Source organism: Octodon degus, unplaced genomic scaffold, assembly GCF_000260255.1.
Source record: "Octodon degus isolate 3935 unplaced genomic scaffold, OctDeg1.0 scaffold00304, whole genome shotgun sequence".
Lineage (NCBI taxonomy): Eukaryota > Metazoa > Chordata > Mammalia > Rodentia > Octodontidae > Octodon > Octodon degus.
Window position 1 is genome coordinate 227487 of NW_004524880.1, and position 9859 is coordinate 237345.

At 57.4% G+C, this 9859-nt stretch overlaps 1 protein-coding gene across 1 annotated transcript; it reads right to left on the reverse strand.

Annotated features, from left to right (window-relative positions):
• Positions 1-3105: 3105 nt before the first annotated feature.
• Linc01835 (long intergenic non-protein coding RNA 1835) lies at positions 3106-9485 on the reverse strand. The gene is made up of 7 exons (XM_004647396.1): positions 9398-9485; positions 8836-8928; positions 8447-8500; positions 8277-8366; positions 5614-5765; positions 3986-4065; positions 3106-3244 (listed from the first exon to the last, which is right to left on the reverse strand). Exons 1-7 carry the CDS (start codon positions 9483-9485, stop codon positions 3106-3108), a joined length of 696 nt encoding a protein of 231 aa, XP_004647453.1.
• Positions 9486-9859: the final 374 nt, after the last annotated feature.

Sequence of the window (9859 nt, forward strand, 5' to 3'; positions counted from 1 at the left end):
GAGATCAAGAGACAGAGCCAGAGAGGAAGGGGCTAGCACCAGGCACAGTCCCCTGGGTCACAGCCCACCAAATAATGTCACCAAAGCACAATGCATCAGTGGATTTGTTCCCTTAGGAAGTCCCAGCCTGCAGGACCCAAGCACTTCCCCCAAAGCCCAGAAGACTCTGAGCAGGCCTTTAGCACGGGCATCTTGGTGACATTTCAGATCCAAGCTCAAGCAATTGATTGTCCTCAGCCACATGTTCTGTTCCCAATGAGCATTTAATGGGCACCTGCCGGATCCCAGGTTCTGGAACTGCAAGGAGGAGTGAGTCCAGTGTGGTCTTGGCCTTGCAGGATGCTGGTCTGGTGGAGGGAGGGAGGGAAAGAGGGAAGGATGGATATGTGACATAGTGCGGTTAGCAAAGTGAAGCAGGTGGAAGCCTCAGTGTCCTCTCACTCTGGAGACCTTAGCCACTGTCTAGCCTGCCGCCGAGATGTGCTCAGGGCCACGCTGCACCGCTGGGGATTGTGTGCTTAGGTTCTGCGCACTGGGGCAGCAGGGCTTGCTGCTGCTTATCACCTGACCGAGGACTTGGGAACCCAGTGCCTCAGGCACCCCAGTCTGCCGAGGCTGAGCGGGGAGCTCCTGGAGGCTGTGCCTCCACCTCCACCCTGAGCAAACCCCCAGCCCTTGCCTCCTGCCACGCTGTGGGGGCCAGGGTTGGAATCGTGTGCTAACTTCCAATGAGGCCCCTGCAAATCCACAGCCTGCTCCCTGTCCACACTGGGGACTGGCTTCCCAGGGGCTGTGCCTGTGGTGAGGGCTCAGCAGGTTATGTGGCTCACATCCCAGGGCTCCACCCCATTAGCCAGGGCTCTGGGCTTGTCTCTGGTGTGTGCTTCCCACACTGGGCGCCTTGGGGAAGAGCTGGGGCCACAGGAGTCCCCAAGCCCCCTTCTGCTGAGCTCTGTGGGCTTTCTTTCCACTCCATCTTCCCTCCCTCCATCTTTCCTCCCTTCCTTTCTCTCCTGCAGGCTGAGGACAGAACCCCAAGGCCTCCTGCGTGCAAAGCTTGCTGTATGCCATGGAGTTACACCCCAGCCCTGCTTTCTTTTCCAAAACAGAGCACTGGGGAGATAGATGGGATGGGGAAATAGCTCAGCAGCATACGTGCCTGCCTGGCAAGCACAAGGTCCCAAGTTCGATCCCTGGTAAAAAAAAAAAAAGAAAAAACAAGAGTATTCCAAAACAGAACCACCGTTAGGTCAGAGTGAACATTTCTGTCTCTGGGCTCTGAAACACGGGTTAACCCTCAGGGAAGGTTCACCTCATCGCCTGGATGCCCTCTGGTCTCGGCGCCCTGGCTCGCAGCAGCAAAGCTGTGAGCCTGACTCACGCAGAACTTCCTGGCTGCACCACCAAGGCGAGTGGCGCGACTTCTCTGAGCCTCCGCCTGCCAACAGGTGTGATGCGGCGGACCTGCCCGCCCAGTGTGCTGTCGCTCAGCAGAGCAGGGGTGTCTGGACACTGCTGATTGAGCCAGGCTCGAGGACAGTATGGGGACAACAGAGAGACCTGGGCTCCCCTTCAGATTGTGGCTCCAGGGCCTTCTCACGTGGACAGTGCAGGGTGGGTGCGGAAGACAGACGAAGCCCACCAGCTGCCGGGTTCCAGAGGACAGGTTGTCGCATGTGGACCCTGGGCTGTTCTAGCATCAGTGCGGCGACCAGTGGCACCACACCCCAGTCTGAGCAGCCCAGAGCAAAGGTCACGGGTCAGTGCTGCTGTTTGCCCCAAACCTGTTTGTAGAACGCCCCGCCCAGCAGGCCTGCGAGCCCAGAAGGCAGCGATGACCGGAGTGTGCTCTGTGGCTTGGCCTTCTCCCCTCCCTGTCCCTCTCCCTCCTTCTTTCCTTGCTTGGAGCCGCGTCTCCCTAAGTCCCTAAGTTGGTCAGGCCGGGCTCCTGCCTCCACTTTCCAGAATACTGGGGTGGCGCCCTGGCTCCCTCCCTTGGTGCCAGGTGAGCAGGGGTGCTTGTGAATGCCTCCTGAATAAGCCAGCCTCACAGTGCTTCCTGGGGCCAGTGTGTCACCCGCTGCCCATTTTCAAAGACAGCTGTCTTGCCTGAGGGCAGTGAGACAGTGCCAGAGGCAGGGGTGCACACCTGTCATCCCAGCCCTGCAGGAGGCTGAGGCAGGATGATTGAAGCTCCATGTCCAGCCTGGGCAGCCCACAGAGACCTTGTCTCAAATTTTAAAAATAAAAAGGGGCCAGTAATACAGCTCAGTGCCCCCAGGTTCAATTCCCAGTGCCCAAAAGGGAGGGGAAAGGAGGCACTCACTTCTCTGGGAGCTGGGCAGCTGCCGGCATGGACGCTCACTGTGGCCCCTGCAGCCCTGTTGTAGATGTGTTGGTCATGGCAGGAGCAGGGTGGGAGCAGGGGCCCCGCTCTGGGATGAGCTGACCTTGTAGCAAAAGAAAAGCAAAGAGGACACAGGTGCACAGGGTCCCCGTGGCTCACCATAGTGGCTGAGGACAGGCCCATGGCACCTCAGTGGCCCAGGCATGAGCTTGGCCATGCCTGGCCCCAGCAGGGACAGAGCTGTGCCCTGCTTTGCGGTGCAGGGGCCCAAAAGTTACTTCTTCTGCTCAACAGAAATGAAACTGGTGGGACCATGAGCAGGTGAATGGATAAAAACTTGTAGGATCTTCTACACACCGTGGAGTACTACTCTGCCATAAAGAAGTATAGCCCTGAGTCATCAGTAGCATAAATCAGACACGGAAGCTTAGCTATTTCATGGTTTCTCTTAAATGAAAACCCAGAATTAGAAATAAAAAGCAAAATAAAAGTTAGGCCACAGGAAGTAGGGAGCTAGATCCTCTGCAAAGGGATGGGGAGCGAGGGAGGGGGTCAGGAAGGATGAAAAGGGGATCGGCGTGTGTTGCACATGCGCAAGCGCCGCCGCGAGGAAGACTTGTCACACACTGCGGTAATAAAAACAATATGCTTAAAAGCAGAAAGGAGAAAAGGGGTGAGGGAGACTTCCTCCAAGAAAGGGACCTGGGCCTTGGAGAAATGCCCCTTTCTGTTGCTGCGTGGGGACCAGGACTCCAGGCTCAGCAACTCTGCCGCCGCTCGCAGATGCATGCCAACTCCTTGGCACTGCAGGAGAAGCTGCTCCAGGCCCCCTGGGGCAGGATCGCCCCACAGCCCGGGGCAGGCCCCTCACCCCGTGGCTCTCCGGGTTCCCAGTTGCTGCAACAAAAAGGCCAATAGCACCCTAAGTGACTGGCCCCAGCCATGGGCAGCTGGGGTGGCTGGGCCTAGACGGGCCCCAAGGGCCATCTGGTCTACCACTGGGAGTCCAGCCGAGGCCAGGCTCCTGGGGCAGCATGACAAGACCAGGGTTCCCAGGGCAGCTGGGGTGCTTCCATCCTCGACCCACTCCCCTTCTGCACGAGGTCAGATGGACCCATGCCCCAGTCCTCTGGGGAACCATACGAAATGTCTCCAAGCCCATTTCCTCCCTTGAATAAAAGAGAGTCCTGCTGGGTGTTATGGTGTACTCCTGCCATCCAGTGCTTGGGAGACTGAGGCGGGAAGGTCACAGATTCGAGCCCAGCCTGGGCAAGCTAGTGACTTAGAAAGTTCCTCTGTTCTGTTTCGGTTCCATTTGGTTTGTTCTTTTATTTTGGGGGGAAGTTTTAAACAGTGTCTGGCGATGTGGCCTAGGCTGGCCTTGAACTTAGGGCGGTCTTCCTCCTTCAGCCTGCCCAGCATGGGGATGGGAGCAGTGAGCCTCCTCGCCTGGCTTTGAGAGAGCCCCCGTCTTAAAATGAAAACTAAAAAGGTCTGGAGCTGGGGCTCAGTGCAAATCTTGAGCTGAATGGAGAGTAAATGAATAAGTGGAAGAGAAACACAGAGCTGCTTGAGCACACTTCAAAGCCACACCAGCCCCCCGGGGGAAGGCTGTCCTGAAGACAGTGCGGGACTCACGTGTAGGTGAGGGCTGAGCTATTGATCCACCAGTAGGTGCCTTCCTGGGCCTCTCTGTAGAGTCCGATCCAGGCCGTGGTCTGCACAATTGATGTCAAGAAGTTCTGGAGGGAAAAAGGAAAAAAAAAAAAAAAAAAGTTCTGGAGGGGAGAAAGCATGTTTGCTGTCTGCATGGTGAACTCTTACTCACTCATCAAAACCCCAACATGAAAACCCTAACACAAGCAGCTTCTTCCATGGAAACTGAAAGGATGGAGGTAAGAGCATCCAGGGGGCTGGTGACAGGAGACTGCACTCAGGAACCTTCAAGTAGAAAGGGTGATGGATGCAGGTACGCACAGTGCATGCTTTGATTTCTCGTTGTGAGCCTCTCACAACTATGTTCATTCTTCCTGGCCTCAGAGAGGTGACCCCACCTTGGCTTCCTCCTCCCTCCGGAGCATTCTCACAGTTAGTTGTGCAGGTTTGCACCCCTAGGGAAAAAAATCTGGCCAAGCACTAACCAAGTGTCCTTTAAGACGGTCACCTCAGAGGCAGGAGCTATGAACCCAGGACATCCCTGAGGCCTGCCCGGCCAAGCCTCGTTCTCAGCCATGAGACCCAGGGGTACACAGACCTAGCCCAGGTCGGAGGCCGGGCAGCCCCCGGCACCATGACACATCTAAGGTGTGGCGGGAAAAATTAGGCATACCTGAAATGATAGCACTCAGGAGGCTGAGGCAGGGCCATCCCTGTGAGTTCAAGGCCAGCCTAAACACAGGGCAAGATGCTGTCTCAAAAAATAGAAAGCAGAAGAGCGCATGGCATCAATTCCCTCAAGCCCCGCCCTTCAGATGCTCAGCCAGCAGCTTTCTGCAGCGACTCTCAAACCTTCTATCCCGGAGCCTCTAGCTGCACTGCTGCGGCCACCTCTCGTCCTGAACTGACTCAGAATGCTTTCCTTGCTTGGTCACTTTGACTCTGGGCAAGAGCCAGCAGCCTCATGATGCCAGGCCCAGTGACTCAACCAGATGAGGACATGGCGTCATGCTCCTACGAGCAGCCTTGATTTTGATCAGACTTCTTTTTTTTTTTTTTTTTGGTGGAACCAGGATTGAACTCAGGCCCTTGCACTTGCCAGGGAAGTGCTATTCTACTGAGCCATCTCCCTGGCCCCCAAGCTTCTTAAAGACACTCAGGAAAGAAGATTCCAGAGCTGCTGCTCACAGTGGCAGGAGTCATGGAACAGGTGCACTTGAAGGGCGTAGATTCATAGCAATGTGCCCCTTACTATAGTTCTTTAATTTAAATATGCACTGCATTTTTCAGTCACCCCTTGTATTGGTCTTTAAAAATCTAATGGAGTCTAGGGAATTAGCCTATTTGTCAGGGTTTTTGTGTTGGGGTTTTGATGACTGAATAAGAGTTCCCTGTGAAGATGGCGGGGAAGGGCTTGCACGTATTAGAGGTAGAGCAGGAGCACAGCCTCAAGGTCTCTTCCCTGCGTGGCAGGTGGTAAAGTTGGATGGGGACAAGAAGAGGCAGATCTTAAAGACCACATCAAGAGGGCACCAGGCAGAGTGGCAGGGAAGGGAGTGCAGGAGCTCGCCAACCTCCTCTTCCCCCAGCCGTCCTCCCTCCCTGCACACCTGCTCCACCCAGCTGTTGATGATGACCAGGTGAGCCTGCACCTGCTCGCAGGCTTGCAGGGCCTGTCTCCAGCTGTAGTTGCCAGGGCGGATGAGGTAGCAGGAGCCCCAGAAGGTGCCCCAGCCGGCATCACAGGGCTGGCAGGAGGAGCCTGCAGGACAGGGAGCATCGCGGGTCACACACCAGGGTCAGCACCATTGCCCCATCCGTGTTGCAAATGGCCTCACCTAGCGCACTCCCTGTGCGAAGGAACTCACTACCCAGCCACCCCAGAAGGGCGCACAGGGACACTGGGTCTGAGCACACGGCGCGACGCTACCTTCCTACAGAGTGTGGGGCATGTGTGTGACACTCTAATCAAAGAGGCCCTCAACCAGCAGTGACTGCACCCTCCGGGGACATCTAGAGATATGTTTGGTCAACACAACTAGGGGTTGCCCCGCACCATGGCACAGGCCTAGAATTCCAGTGAGAAGCTGAGGCAGGAGGAGCACAAGCTCAAGGCCAGCCTGGGCCACTTAACAAGAACCAATCACAAAATAAAGAATCATGGGCAGTGTGGCTCAGTGGTGAGTGTTTGCCCAGCCCGTGCCAGGCCTCAGGGGAGACTAGGCTGCTGCTGAGCCCCCAGGCAGCAGCCCCGAGCCTCAGCTGACTTCAGAAGCACTGCTTCAAGGAATAAAGTGACCACCCGGTCCCCAGGGTCAGATGGGAGCCTGTAGTGCAGGGCTGAGACTGGGGCAGGATTCTCCCCCACCTCCCTTGTCCAGCAGGTGAGCGCTCACACACACACACACACACACACACACACACACGTTCCACATCTGTGGATCCATCTACACCCTAAATGTCTTGGAAACCTGGGCTAAATGTCTTGGAAACCTGGGTCAGCAGTTCCAGGGCAGTGGGTCAAGAGGAGGTGGTCAAGGGTACCCTCAGGGCACAGGGGAAGGGAAGCCACCATCCAGACCTCAAGTGCCTGGCTCAGCCACTTCCTTCACAGCCAGGGGCAGACCAGGGCCGCAAGGACCCAGATGGCTCCCTCCAAGCCAGAGATGGGGTTCAGTCTAACAAAGAGGCTGCACCCAGGCCTGCATGTGCTAACAAGCGCCAGAAAGTCACCCCGAGCTATGATTGACTAGAATCCCATTTGTGTGGTGGCTTTGGGCAGGCAACAGCGAGGTCTGTATGGTGACACAAACTCCTTCTCCAGCAGACAGCAGGGGATGCACCCCAACTGCACTGTCCCCGCATGGGTTGGGCAGCAGCTCTGCCAGGGGACCCCCGTGGCCTTGGGCACTGAGCTTTTGCTGCCACAACCCCCACTGCTGCCACAGCCCCCACGTCCCCTTCCACCACCACCACCCCAAGGCCCCTTCTGTTCCCGCTGTTCCCAGGGGCTCCCAGGAATCCGGACAGCACCCCAGCTGCAGGCCCTGGCAGAGCAGAAGAAGCTCCCCAGGTGCAGCCTTGCACGGCCGCGACGGGCACCGAGAGCCAGCTGTGCTGTGCGCCGCAACCCACACGCGTGCATGCGCGGGAGACGGTGCAGGCAGCGGCTTCTCCACAGTGAATCTAAACATGGCAGTCGGCCGCAACAGTGAGCACAGCAGTGGCCACAGAGATGAGGCAGGGAGAGGGGCCCAGAAAATGGTGATTCAAGACTGGAGAGCTTTAGTTAGGCAGCCTGGCGGTGGCAGTGGCCTCACACAGGAGCGTCGCCATGGCGGTTAACGATCATCTGCTGTGTACCTCAAACTTGCTAAGCCCGCTGGTGGCTCACGCCTGTGATCCCAGCCCTTGGAAGGTTGAGGCAGGAGAACTGCTGCAAATTCAAGGCCAGCCTGGGCTGCAAAGCGAGCTCAAGGCCAGCCTGAGCTACATAGCGAGACCCTGTCCCCAAATAAATATTTTGAAATTGCTGAAAGAGTGGATCTTTAACATCCTCCCAAAAAGATAGCCAAGAGAGGGGGTGGATATGCTAACCCACTTGAGCTGGTCATTCCACGTACACACACAACACATCACACTGTACCCCTCAGAGGCCCACAATTAGTGTGTGTCAATTCAATTGTGAAATGCTTTTTGAAAGAAGTTATTTTAAAAATAAATAGCACCAACTTAGCATGGTGGTGCACACCTGCAGCCCCAGCTGCTTGAGAGGCTGAGACCGGAGGATCTCTTGAGCCCAGAGATTGATGCCAGCCTGGGCGTGACAGGAAGATCCTATGTCAGGAAGAAGGAGGAGGAGGGGAGGAAGAAGAAACAGAGGAGGAGGAGGAGGAGGAGGAGGAGAAACAAAGGAGGAAGAAGGGGGCCAGAGAGAAGGCAGTTGTGCTGCGCACCTGTAATTCCAGTCCTCTGGGAGGCTGAGGCAGGACAATTGCAAGCTGAAGCACAGCCTAGGCAACTTATCAACTTAACAGTAGCAAGGCCTTGTCTCAGAATAAAAAAATCACAAGGACTGGGGCGTCTGTGTTTGGTGCAAAGGCCCTGGGCCCGGTAATAGCAAGGGTGGAGTTGTGGGGACCATGAAGCTAGTATGCGGCAGTGCAGCCCAGCACAGTTGCGGGTCCTGAGCACTACCCGCGGGCAGCCATCCACCCCCATCAGGCATCATCACCCCACCCCACCCCCGCCCTGGCCCTGCTCCCAGCCTCACGGTTGCCGGCCCAGGGAACCTCCAGCTGCCTGAACATCTCTGCCCGCAGGGTGTCCCGGGCATGTCCTGCGTTGGCCAGTTCCAAAGCCACTGTGGGGAGAGAGAGGCCAGGGAGGTCACGTGGGCCTGGGGTCATCAACCCGGTCCCCTCTGTGCCCTGCGCCACTCACCTTTCCCTTCCAGCTGTGTCACCACTGTCCGCAGCTGCCGACTAGTCCAGAGCACTGTCAGGGTGGAGGGCGACCTTGGGCTCCTCCTCCCTGAGCCTGGCCACCTGCCCTGTTCTCAAGGGAGGGAAGCTGGGCCCAGAGATGTAAACACCCCACCTATGGGTGAGCAGGGGTCAGCCTCGGCATAAATTGGGGAGGGGGTCCGGAGCTCTGCGGAGACCCCTGGGGCGCACGTGGTCTAGCCAGGGGCTCCTCCTGCCTCAGCCCACCCAGATGCCCTTCCACGTGCCTGAGGCTGGCAGGTCAGCTTCCTTTGTCCCCATCCTCACGCCCAGGGACAGAAACCCCTGCTTCTGCTGCCCAGGCGGGTAACCCAGGTGGCACCTTACCTTGCGGAAGGATCACGCTGAGAACAGTGACCACCAGGACCAGGTTCAGAGACATGGCCACACACAGGCACCTCCAGCTCTTGTCTTGCCGCCCTGGGAGGAAACTGAGTCAGACACTTCCTCTGTTTCCCAGAAGCTCTGGGGCCACTCCTGGAGAGGCTGGGGACCTTGCACGAGCCCCCTGCCATCCTGGGCTCCTGACGATTCCCCACAGCTCGAGGACTCTGAGCAGGACAGGGCACAGAAGCCCTCCCGGCCGGGCGCAATGGGGCAAGCCTAGAATCCCAGCACTCCAGGAGGCTGAGGCAGGAGGGCCACAGCTGAAACAGGCTGGGCAACGTAGGGAGGTGTTATCTCACAATAAAAAAAAAAACAAAACAGACCAGGGAGGGAAGTGAGTGAGGAGGTCCTGGATTCCAGCCCCAAGACTACAAAAAGAAAAACAAAGGCTGAACAAATCCCTGGTTTCTGGGACAGGAGTAAAGCCACTGAGAGAAGCGCAGGCACCCAGGACAGGACCCTGCACTGCACGCCCTTTGTTGCCAAGAGCTCCTGGACTCACCAGCCACTTGCCGCCCAGGGAAACTCTTGGTCTCGGGCCCTGAGACATCCTTGGGGTCCCTGCATCCATTGCCTCCTTCTCTGGCCATGGCTACCCCACTGCACTGAGACGCCCCCGGCGTCTGGCACTGCGCCCCAGGAAGAAGCAGCCCCAGTGCCAAGCAGCTCTTCCTTCCTGGCCAAGGGTGGGGCAGATGATGACAGAGAGGACAAAGGGGACCAGGAGGTGGAGCACCGCTTCCCCTGCAGAGCCAGCCTCTGCCCAAGGCCCCAAGAAGCAGCTTCTGTCCAGCCTCGTGCAGCCGGCTACTGTCCAGTACCTCAGGCTCCGGACTCCTGACTTCACACAGCCAAGAGTCAGAGGCCCCCGCCCCCAACCCATCCACTGGCCACCTCCCCCAGGGAGGTCCACGGCTCCCAAGCCACAGAGGGCGTCTTTTTAGAGTTGCTTTGCACATCTGCA